Genomic DNA, 12,500 nt, shown 5'->3' on the forward strand with positions numbered 1-12,500 from the left:
GCTCCTCAAGAAAGGCCGATAAACAGCTGCATTTACTCTAAGCCAAAAATAATGCTAACCTTTACTCTTACCTTATTGTTGTAAATAGGTATCAAAGGTTTAGATGTAAAGAGATACCGGGTTGGATGTCAAAATTGGGCCTGCATCTAGTTGCATGTACGTGCAATTCCGGGCATAAGGGAAGTTACAGCATCTCAAACTAAAAGAGAGGGTCTTTTTGGAAACTCCGACTACTCTAAGATGCAGATAAAAATGGTAAATCCCAACAGAACACGACCTAACTGTTCACTGCTGACCTGATATCAAGAAAAATCACTGCCACGTACCATTTTGTGTAAGTTTCGTCGAGCAAAGAAGAGTTTGGATTTTTAATTTGTCACTTGTTGGTGTGAATGGTTGATTGGTTGACTTAGCAGGAGGGACGTCGTCCCTTTTGGAAGGAAGATGAAGATACGATGATGGCTTAGGCACCCTTCCATGGTCGTTCTGTAAGAAAATCGATTGAAATTTAAGTACACTGCGAGCAGTTTCTCTTTTACTCGACAATCTGACGAGAACCCAAAACAACTGATCGAAAGAGATGATGTGCTAATGACGAAGCCGCGAGACGAGAGTACGTGAGTAGGGAGCTTAAGCACGTGCGTTTTTGAGAAGCGGACGGCAACCGGAAGTGAGCTGTTTTCCCTTTCAACCTGTTTTCACGCAACCGCATTTACATTGCTAAGTATCTTTTCTTCACTAGAGATGATTAGTACAAAAATCCAGGAGACATCACTGCCCTGGTACGCAAAACGTTCTCTTCAGTTGCCGTCCGCGTTTCAAGAACGCGCGTGCTTAAGCTTCCTAATGTCTTCCTAAGCCCGCACTAGTTAACTGCCAGTTAACTCTTTCCTTCCCTAGAGTCTTACATATAGACTGACTAATGCCAGACGATTTCGTCAGAGTGTGCAGGATCTGGGGTGAAGGGATGAACAATATCTATTATCTCTTAAATAGTACGCGCGCTCTGATTGGCTAATTTAGCTGGCCGTATTCTACAGTAAGGCCCGCGATTCGGCCCGCGGTACGGCTCGCTAACTTTGAAATTTTCACGCAACATTTTTCTGGCAAACTTTCCATGTTCTTTATGTGAAATGAACTTGTCAAACTGTTTGAATTTTGCAAGCAACTATTTCAGAAAGGCAATAAGATTTGTTCGTTTTCCAACCAGTTTCCTTTCCTGCGTGCCTTATCACGACCTCAAAAGTATAATTAATATCTTACAAACCGTTTTTCTCGGTCCGTACTGTAAGTTACGATCCTCGTTTATTCCCGTTGATTTATGGCCCATAACTTACAGTGCGGACCTCGAACTCGCTTAATAGGAGCTTCAGTGTATTTATAGCCACTCAGAGGCCATGTCCCCTTTACCCTTTCCCCCGCTATCCCCGGGAGGGGGGGGGGGGGGGTACTCGATGTATCCCTGGTTGGGGAGGTGCGGCGCGGCCCCTCATACCCTGACCCTGTTTAAGACAAATACCGCTGATTTTCCTACCCATTTCAAGACAGAATTCCGATTTTTGATACCCTGTTTAAGACATTTAACCCAGTTTAAGTGACAAAAATTGATAAATCGATACCCTGATTAAGACAACAAATGATAAATTCGATACCCTGTTCAAGACAAAAATCCCGAAAAACATACCCTGGCTGGCCGCACGTCCCCATTAAGCCCTTATAAGGGAGTACCCCCCCCCACCCCCCCCCCGGGGCCGCTATCAGACCTATAGATTGCGCCAGGCGATTTTACTCGACATTGGGGAACCCCGTTAGTGGCCAAAAGGATTAAAGATATCACCGTCCACGCACAACCTACATCCTCTCTAGATAACTGGAATATTCAAGGTCAGTGGAAGTGGGTTCAACTTAGGCTCATGTACTGTACTTGCTGAGACCTTGATTATTCCGGATATTTCAGCCGAATTCAATAATTACTTCTCACCGGTTAAGGAAAACCAAGCAATACAAGCTCTGTCAGGTGGAACCCTTGTAAGATTGTAATCAACCAAGCAATCAATCAATCAGTAAATGAAATCGGTCGGTCGGTTAGAATTACCGTAAAGTGGACATTATTTTTGAGTCGCTGTAGATGCATGTTGCCGTTGAAGACTTTGACCCTTGATACGGCGAAAATTGTCCTGTATTAGTCAGAAGAACGTCTATAAGTGAGACTAAAAAGCCTCGTTCACTAATGGTTTCTTACCTTGTAGACCAGCAGTTCATGGGTCCCATCCTGTAGTGTGGTGCCATCATTGTACATAAGTCGCGTGTGAGAGAACGCAAAGCACTTTTGAGTTCTGTCTCTTTCTGCAGGAGAAGATAAAAACAAAGTTACCCAGTGAAGAATTATCTATCTTGTTCGGGTGGCTTGGGTTCATTTTTTTGTGTTTTACTGAGAAAAAAACCGTTTTCGGTTAATTACAGGTGTAGTTGCAATTAGGCCATTTTCGAAATATCAAATAAACAACTTGATAGTGAGGCAGTGAGGACAAAAAGAGTAATTTTTCACTGGCGGAATGAAACGAAATAAGTGAAAATTGTTTTTCTCATGCACCGCTGGGGCCTGGGTATAGGTCATGTGACCTATCGGGCGGGCAGTTGCTTTTGTTGCGTCCGCCATTGCCTACTTTCCCGCCCACCCACCCAAACATTTTAAGTTTTTATACAATACCAGTATAATGTACTAGCCTTGAACTTTTTTCGTTATTTCCGGTCTTTAGTGTAATGCTACTTGTATTAGCTTTGAATTTGCAATAAAGGTCAGGCTTGCGGCTGTCAGCTTGACATGGCTACCAGCGGTGTGTGAGAACAATAGAAACATGTTGGAATGAACGTGCAAAATAGTTGCATATCATCCACTTTCCTTTCTCTTTGTCCCCACTGCCTCACTCACTATCAAGCTGAATTTTAAAATATCGAAAAAGGCTTATTGGTTGACCAACGTCATAGAACCCTTGTTATTCTTGTTAATGAGGAAAGGGGAAATTTTCATTTCATATTGACATTTATGGGTTGACAAGAGCCTTATTCGTTGTAATTGGAACATAGATATTGGATAACAAAGGGTTATTTGCAAAAAAGATCACCCTTACTGTTTCCCTGACTGACAACGCCTGAGATTTCAAAATAACTTCGGTAAAAAGGCCATTCATAGCCGTTACCAACATTGCCTCTGGCGACGCAGTCCACTTCAGATTACTGAAGATTAAGTCTTGTCTAGTATGTGTACTCTTAAAGTAATCATCAAAAATTTTCACAAACCGTCGTTAGCAGATCTGTGTTTGAACAGAAACCTTACATGTGATGTATGGAACTGCTCAATTGGGACGACCAACTAAAACCCCAAAAAAAATCAATCAGTTAAACTGGAGAAAACGAAAGAAATGAAATAGCAGTTACAGATTAACAATCCTTGGAGACCAAGAGGTAGCTAGATAACTGGAGGTGCCAGGAAAAAAGTCTAAACCAAAAATAGCGAATGCTTGAATATGAGGGAATTTCTTTGTCCTGTCAACATGGAAGATATACAGTGCACATGTATCCAACCGCTTACATTACACCTGATTGTCAAATGAGAACAATGTCATGTCAAGCACATTGAATGTAAAGTCCCAAAGTTAACGCTACAGTTTTAAGAGAACACCCACTTGAGGACAAATGTTGTGGAATTTTGTAATAAGACCAAAAAATCATTTGGGAGTCATTTTCACCCACACAGGTACATGTATTTGGATTTCCATTCTTGCTTTTCCACCTTGAACAGAGTTACACCGTACATGGAGCTCACAGAATATTAGAGAACACGGGGCACGTTTTTCAACACATCCCAAAGATCCTAAAATCACAATACAGTGCACCTTTACTGGCTTGAGAAACCGTGTGCTTTTTGGTTTTTGGTAAGGCATCAATCACCAGGATACAGATTCAACATATTCTTTTAGAGTATTCACTTGCTTTTCAGAATAGAATTGGTGCAAAAAAAAACTTGATCCCAAACGAACACATGGATAATAATAATTATGACTCTAAAAAAAATAACGAGAATGCTTGATTTTAACCTTGATTGTCTCCACCCACTCGGGTTTACCACAATGGTAAAAAATAACAGAGCGATATTCACTGACAAGTTCCTCTCCTGCACCAATGCTGATCACATTCTACGAGAAAGAATAATTATCAAAAGCCAAATAAAAAAAGCATAGAATTCTACAATGTTGATACGGTAATGCCTGAAGTTGAACAGTTACACAAATGCCTGTGAGACAAATATTTGAAGGTTGTCATTGTTTCCAAGCATGAAATTAAAGGCTTGTTTTGTGTATATCTGCCCTTTCGAAGTCACTTCTTGTGTACAACCAAACTCGTTTTTGCAAACAGTGTCTATGTCACGTTGAGGACACTGTTAGCTGGGTGGAGGTGTTCATGCTTTTGTCTAAGTTTCGATATAAATACACGCTGATTAAGTTTGTTAAAAGAATGCCTTACGAGAGCACAGATCTACAAGGCTAACGCCACTCGTGGGATTTGGAAAATAAAGTTTTCCAAAAGTTTAAGTCGAATGTGTGAGGAAATTAAGAAATTTTTTTAAAATTAGTACAAAACAAAATAATAAAGAAGCCTCGCCTGTGATCTGTTCTGGGGTCTTCTTGCCATAAATTCAAATGTGGTTCATTCACAAAACACAACACAGCAGAAGTTTGTTAAATACCAGCCACACGCAGTAATCAGCGTGTTTCCCAATTACAAAGCAGATACAAACTGTAGCTCTAGCACTCAAGAAGTACTGAACTACGTCTCATATTTCACTTCTTATGTGCTCTGTCTGCTTCCTGCATGCCTTACAACAGAACAGATCACAGGCGAAGCTTCTTTATTTTGTTACCAGTAATTAACTGTAACATGCAGTTGGTGAATCAAAATTCTACACAATTTAAAAAAAAAAACCTTGCCTGACTTTTCTTAGAGATCAACTAAAATAAAAACATACCCAATGCAAAGATCATTATATTATTACTGGATTCATTGTTGTACTGTATATGTAAAACAAGTACGGTAGACCTTTTTCCTGCTTACCTGAAGTACAGTGCCATCCTCCGATACCACTTGCATTGTAACCTCAATGTTTTTATGTGTTGTTTTTTTACCTGTAGAAATAATGAAAACAGTAAGGTGGATGGTAGGTCACAGGGTGAAATGAAGTTTGTTACAGTAAGAAATTACACAGCTGGTTAGTGCGCAGCCTTCTGAGCAATAGGTCCCGAGTTCTTTATCCCTAGTGACCAAACATCCTTGCTTTGACTTATTTCATATCTGTTAGCTTCAGCTAGCTTTAAATACCCTTAAAATGGATCACTGATGGAAAGAAAGGGGTGAAATGAGTGCACCGTCGGCTTCCTGGGAGAATACAGCCATGTACCTCTAGAAGGTAAAGGAAGATCCGACGTTAAATAAGGTGTACAATGTACCCTTACTTTTACATTGACCTTCTCATGCCGCGGCAGGGGAAAATGGTGCAAACAGCTTATTAACTACAAGCAGCGAGGAGGTCACCATGGCAACCGAGCCACAGTCCACCTCCCGCGGCACCCATCAACACATCACTGAAGCCAGTGTGTGGAATGTACACTGTCTGCTTATGCTAAAACATGGGAGGGAGGGAGGGAAAAGTAAGCGAGTAAGCAACAAGGTGACTCAAGCCAAAGCACATGGCAATGCCCCTGCAAAACTCCCTGGAGTCCCCCAAAATATCTCAGGAAAAACCGCTGCATTGGCTTGGTTTTAGCTTTGCCTAAATTATGATTTAGCCTCATGAAAAAGGTGACTTCCCCAAGTGAAGTAGCCAACACTTCTCATCGGCTGTCAGAAAAGGAGAAATCCAAATTATAATGTAGTGCCGTCAATAGCATCTCCAACCTGAAATCACACACTTGTATTTCTCTGTTTAAGGGTGAAAAGCAAGATAAAAAAACAACATATCTCAGACACTCTGCCAATGGCCTCACATCCAGGGTTTGGACCTGCTCCACACACATTGGTAGGAGCTCTTACCCGCAGGGGCATCCCTGCTTCCCTCATATTAAAAAAAACTCTTAACTAATTCACACATTGTAGAAGATACAATGTGAAGAACTCTTCGTGATTTTGGAACTATTAATAGAATTTCAAGGAAAATTCCTAGAAGCTGCTGGTTTGTCATGCCAAGGAAACTTTCACTTTAAGTTGTTGTTACATGTAGTTAGGGGTAAGAACAGCAACAATTATATTAACTAAATACAGAAGCCTTACAAATAATTCTTTGTCTCGTAGGTTTTATGTGAAAGGTGACACTGACGTTCAGTGTGATGGGTTGCAATATGACTGACCCATGAAACCTAGCAGATTTTTAGTCGCCAGTTCTCTCCCTCCAAGGATTATTAATAACCAGCTGGAAGCTCATCTGTGTAAGCAAACTGTACTGTGGAATTGGTCACCACAGTTAACACTGTTGTTCCTTTTTTACATGATTAAGTACCTCTTTCAAATTCCCCAGAGTGAAGAGTCAAATAGAGATCATTCCGAAGGTCACCTGTTTCAAAAAGAAAAAATTAAAGTCGTTTTCAATTATTAGCTTTACAGAATTTTTTATTTTTATTTTCAAGAATACCTTGAGTTAAAATGCTTCAAGCCAGAAACCCCCTTCACCAGTATTTTATTGTGAAAGCAAAACCTTGCCTGGCATGATGACTTCCGGAAATCCAAGCTTGCGTGCAATACAGGTTTGCTTTGTCACAAGGAGTGGATGTTCCTCTCGTAGCTAAAATGGATGAAAATTAATATAATACATAATAATAATTATTATAACTGATCATTATTACAGCACACTGGTTCATTTGTCAATTAATTATTACTATAATTTTTGGAAAAATGTGTACAAGTACTTTTTAAAAAGTTTTAAGATTGCCACAACAAAATGATATTAATTTTCTTGCTGTACCTGTTCAACATCACCAGAAAGAAGCTTCAGTGATATGTGAATTCCTGTAGAGAAAGGTAAGAAATTATGTCAACACAAACAGTAGATTTTACTCTTCAATAATATTATAAGGTCCTTGGAACAACAAAACTAAATGTACAATTGTTATGATTATTAAGTGACAACTGCTGACCCTCTCCACCATACACCAGGGAAAAAGTATAAGTTTATCTGACATTTTGGAGTCATCATCGTGCCTTTGGCAAGGTAACGTATGGACACTTAATGTAGAACCTTGCAAATACAGTGTAAAGCCTGTACATGCAATGACAGCAGCCATGGTGCTAATGAAAGGTAGCGACTAGTAATTACCCAATCAGTACGTGCACAATAATGATAAAAATTTCAGTATTAACATGTGCACACACACAGCTGTATACGTCCTTAATAGATGTGTAAAATCAAGTGGCAACATTTCGGAATGACAAACATTAATTTTAAGGATGTCAATTTGAAAATAGTTAAACTAACAAACATCAAAACTCTTACAAAGTACAATTGTGGGACAATTGGCATGACCTCAAGAGGCCACGGAACCTCATTCAAACCCTATTTGAACTTATTCCCCAATGCTTCGAAAGGAAACTTCCTTTTTGTTTTTGTGGTAGTGCACTGTAAGTGCGCCACACACTTAATGTCGCCCCGTTGTAAGGCTGTAAGTCTGTGGTGACAATAGGCCCGCAGTGCATGCATAACTAACGAACATAAACAAGACTGTTGCAGGCATGCTTGTTTCAACAAAATGAGCCCAAAAATCAGCAAGAATTTTACACTGATGAAAAATAAAGCTGCTATTTCCAAAACAATGGAATTACCTGGTGATAAAATTAATAACCTTATCTACATGTAGGAGAGTAAATTTTTGAAAGAAACAATGGTCAATGGTCAACCTCAATTAATTTGTGATCTTTCTGTTGATTTTGCACATTTCTTGTCAATCTTTAAAATACTTGCATGTAAAAGAAAAAAAAAACCAAACTAACAATCATTTTGACACAGATGCATCCTTTGTTTCACGAGTAAACATGCAAGGTAACTTGATCACTTTTTGCGATTTTGCGAATTACTTGTGCAGCCAAAAGTACAATAGACAAATTGAACGTAGTGAAAATCTCCAAGATATTTTTCACTGATGGTACATTGTAACTTTTCATATTCTTGGTTCAAAATTTAGGCTGTTTTCATGTCACAAATTTTGTTGCTGATGGCAAAATATTTCATTCTCAATCGACACTTCCTGAAAACTTCCTTCTGCTCTCCCTAAAAATAGGCACGCATTGCGTACGTATGGTAGTGCAGTAACATAACACAGTGCTGAAAGATTGAAGAAAACCACATGTCTTCTCAGGGGGCTATTAATTTTATCTAAGACATCTACCATGGCATTATAATGCTGTATAGTACCAAAGCAATATCATGAATTTACTATTAGAACTACATATTACGCAAAGATAACGTGAATTTCCTGGAGGACAAAACGCAAGTCAGTTGACCATAATACAGCACTGTGTTACTGCACTAACACACGTACGCAATGCGTGCCTATTTTTTATGTTTGCTTTTGATTATCAAAATAATCATTGTTCTTGCTCTTCTATGAAATGAATCCATGGTTAGTGCAATCCCTAACCACCCCACCCACACTGTAATAGAAAACTGACCTTCTCCAGTCTTGCTTCCTTCTGAAGGCTGAGCAATCATTCTCTTTATCCATGTGTCAAATGAATAACTCTCTTGAATTCTGTATAAAAGAAGATGTTTCACATTGTATAGAACTGCCAAGGTTAGAGGATCATGAGCGCATCATAGTGAAGACCTCCACCACTTCTTTTTTTGCCACAATATGAACGATTATATATTATTATTTATAACTCCAAAGCTTGTAAGAAAATCTTACAGTCAAGCTATGTCACACGTGACCAGTACAGTCTGTACATGTAGTTTCGAAATTTGAACTGTATTCAGATCTGCCTGCCAATTTTTAACTTTGCCCTCGAGATTGTGAATTCCTGGGGATACAAATGTATTTTCCTTGATATATCGCAAACAGTTAATGATGAACTTTTGTTTCATTATAAAATAAATGGTGCATGTATGAAAAGGGAAACTACATGTATTTCAAGCATTTGATGAATTACCGTTCAGACATTGTGCATTTTTCATAGGAACTTTCAGAAAAATCTTCAAGATTCCATTCAAATCTCGAAAGCCCCAAAGAGGAATTCAAATGTTGATTTTAGTCTTGTGAATACTGGTCATGCGAGACATAGCTGCTTGACTGCAATTATATCACAAAAGGGGTACACAGTGTAAACCACTGGCATAAAAGTAACATACATGTACTGATCAGTTACAAAATACTGCAAGTACTGCGAAAATACAGTGGTGGATATCGAGTCAATTGTAGCTTCTCTAGAAAGCAGAAATAGGATTAACCCATTCACCCCTAAACCAGCCTAAACCAGCCATTATATAAATTACATGTAGTATTTTACTCTGTCTAATGCCAGACGATTTTACTCATCAATGGGGAACCCCCAGGAGTCAATGGATTAAGTACATTGTATTACTTGGCACTCAAGCAAAATGCGTTGCCCATGGCAACCCTGCTTTACTTACGGAAGAAGCTGGAGAACATGAATCTTGTCCTCATCATACTGAGCAGTTCCATTAAATAAGTCACTGATATTAAATACTGAAAAAACAATTAACATGAAAATAGCGAGGCTGTGAACATTAATTAATGCCAAGAAATTTTCTATTGCACTCTTATGTTGACATCATTCTACTTGAATTCTTGAGGGTTCCGTAAACTAAACACCTAGAGAACAAAGCAACCATGCAACTACAGGAAATTCGAAAAACATGATATGTACAGTACACCTGCAGTGTGCTGTACATGCACATCACATCTGTGGATAGATCTTAGGGCTTCAATGGTCAGATTAGTAAGTGGGGAAATGAATATTAATACAAGCTATTAATGTTGACGGAAGATGTACATGTATGCTACAACTGCAGTGCATGGTGTTCATCTGCCATTTTCACGTTTTCATTCTTCACCTGACATCCTTGTCTCCCTAAGCCACAGTACAATAATTCTACCTGTATTTGTTACTTTTACAATTTGTTTTCTTCCTATATCTTCCCTTTGTTTTTTTTCCATTTTTTACCTCTTTCTGTTTTGACACAAAGAAATTTTAATATATGCAAAAAATATGAAAACGAGGAATGATAGTCTGCTAGCAGTCCAGCCCTTCCTCAGTCAGTCAAGCAGCCTGCTTTAGTCATGAAAGCAAGCCAAAGAACCTAGGGGGGAATGGGGAGAGAGCAAGAAGAAGGGGATGCAGGCTTCTCTCTCTCTCTCCCTCTCCCCATTCTTCCCTAGGCTTTTCCACTTCCTTGTGTGACTGAAGCCGGCAGTTCAACTGACTTAGAAGCTGGGAGTGCTAGCAGTCTAGAGGAAGGGAGTGGACAGTCACATACAGTCATGTCAATGAGGTCTTAAAAAAAGAGCTATAAAGTTAATATTAATAAATGCCGGTAATTAAATTTGCAATAACAAACACAAATATTATTGTTACAGTAACTGTTATTCACAGTATGTCTGCTAATTTAAAGGGGGTGTGTAAGAGCAGTGAATTTCATTTTGTGTACTTTTGCCAATTACAAAGAGTGGTCCCAACTCAATATGCAACTTAAAATTAACCCAAAACTTACTTTTTTGAAAGAAACAAAAATGAAAGCTTTGGGACAAAAAAAAATGTCTGTCCAGCAAACATGATTTTAGTTACAAAAAACCGACTGAGATGAACAATGAAACACAGCTAGACCAAACAGTTTTCAAAAAGAAGATAAAAATGGATGGCAAATATTATTATTGCAATCAATTTTAAACTTCTCCAATTTTCCCCAACTGTTGCCAGTAACCAGTTGCTGAATTTGGTTAAATTTTGTGGCATAGCCCCTTTAAATCCCAATCTAACATAGCAACATTTTTATGAGTAAATTCTTAGAAATCGATTTTATGATAAAAACTAATGGTAAAAAGTTACAACGTTTCGACCTTCCGGAGGTCATTTTTGAGTGGGAGTTACAATGTACAAATAAATTAGCATAAAAATGTTTGTCACAGTTAAAAATTAATAGTTTAAAAAATAGCATGATCACTAAAAAGGCAGTTAAATATGTAACATATTAAAGTGATACAATCTTTGTAAAAAATGGGGGAAATACAGTAATTAGAAGAATAAACAACAATAAGCTTTTCTAACCTGATCTAGACAAATAATTTTGCACAGATGGAATCAGACTGTTTGTTTAGCGTTGGTTTTAGGTCTTTGATAAAAAACATTTCGAAAATAAGACAATCAAATATGTTTTGATTTGTTTGAAGGATATCTGTACCAACAGGCAGATGGTGTTTCTATGGGTTCACCTCTGGGACCCCTCAAGGCAAATGCCTTCATGTGCAATATCAAGAAACAACTGGAAACAGAAAACAAGATGCCTGGCATCTACAAAATGCTACGTTGATGATACACTTAGCGTAATGACTGATGTTGAAACAGCTTCAGAATTCCTAAAAACGTTGAACACCAGTCATCCTTCTATCGACTTCACAATGGAGCTCAAAGAAAACAGCAGGCTTCCCTTTCTGGGAATGGAAGTAATGAAGAATGGATGCCGGCTATACAAAAAGGTGTACAAAAAAACCCACGGACAGTGGGCTACTGTACACTACCACAGCCCACGTGGATGGGAGATATAAACACTCACTACTGAACACCATGCTTAACCATGCATTTAAGCTCTCATCTACATGGAAGTTTTCTCATGAGGAATGTGAACGCCTTAAAGAGACCTTTATGTACTCGATTGCTAGTCCCAGACAATCTTATGCAGTCTACCATCCACCAATTCATCGATTCAAAAGTGTCTGAAGACTCACAAACGCAAGTATCTGAGAAGAAAGATCTAGAAGCTCCAATCAGAATCACTAGTACACAGACAACTTGGTGACCTCAATCGAAAGGTCAATGTAGATATTAGCCCGGTGTACACAAGTCGGAAGATCAAGGATGAAATCAAAGTAAGGGAAGACAGCCGCCCCTGGTGAATCAGCAATGCGTGGTGTAAGTGTGACCTGTGTGATGCAGGTTATGTCTGTTATAGATGCCGACACCTACACCAACAAATAGAGGAACACAAAGGATCGGCAGTGATCAGAAACCATCTCAGAGAGCAACATGACTTGGAACTGGACGACATTGCGCAAAGTTTTAGAATTTTAAGGAAATGTCAAAACAAATTTGATTGTGTTATTTTCAAAATGCTTTTTATCAAAGACCAAAACCAATGCTAAAGCAAATAGTCTGATTGTATCAGTGCAAAATTATTTGTTTAGATCAGGTTAGAAAAGTTTATTGTTGTTTACTCTTCTAATTAC

The 12,500-nt window shown here is 38.7% G+C and overlaps 1 protein-coding gene across 1 annotated transcript in view; it reads right to left on the reverse strand.

Annotated features, from left to right (window-relative positions):
* The window catches only part of LOC138006783 (dedicator of cytokinesis protein 1-like), a 72,094-nt gene that overhangs the window by 44,141 nt on the left and 15,453 nt on the right, over positions 1-12,500 (reverse strand). Inside the window, exons 14-23 of the mRNA XM_068853342.1 lie at positions 9,671-9,746; positions 8,713-8,792; positions 7,013-7,056; positions 6,751-6,832; positions 6,551-6,604; positions 5,113-5,183; positions 4,098-4,196; positions 3,301-3,373; positions 2,243-2,346; positions 327-486 (exon numbers count right to left, since the gene is read on the reverse strand). Coding sequence (XP_068709443.1) covers positions 327-486; positions 2,243-2,346; positions 3,301-3,373; positions 4,098-4,196; positions 5,113-5,183; positions 6,551-6,604; positions 6,751-6,832; positions 7,013-7,056; positions 8,713-8,792; positions 9,671-9,746 — 843 coding nt within the window. The remainder of the gene's footprint in view (positions 1-326; positions 487-2,242; positions 2,347-3,300; positions 3,374-4,097; positions 4,197-5,112; positions 5,184-6,550; positions 6,605-6,750; positions 6,833-7,012; positions 7,057-8,712; positions 8,793-9,670; positions 9,747-12,500) is intronic.

This window comes from Montipora foliosa, chromosome 6 (genome assembly GCF_036669935.1).
Source record: "Montipora foliosa isolate CH-2021 chromosome 6, ASM3666993v2, whole genome shotgun sequence".
Classification (NCBI taxonomy): Eukaryota; Metazoa; Cnidaria; class Anthozoa; order Scleractinia; family Acroporidae; genus Montipora; species Montipora foliosa.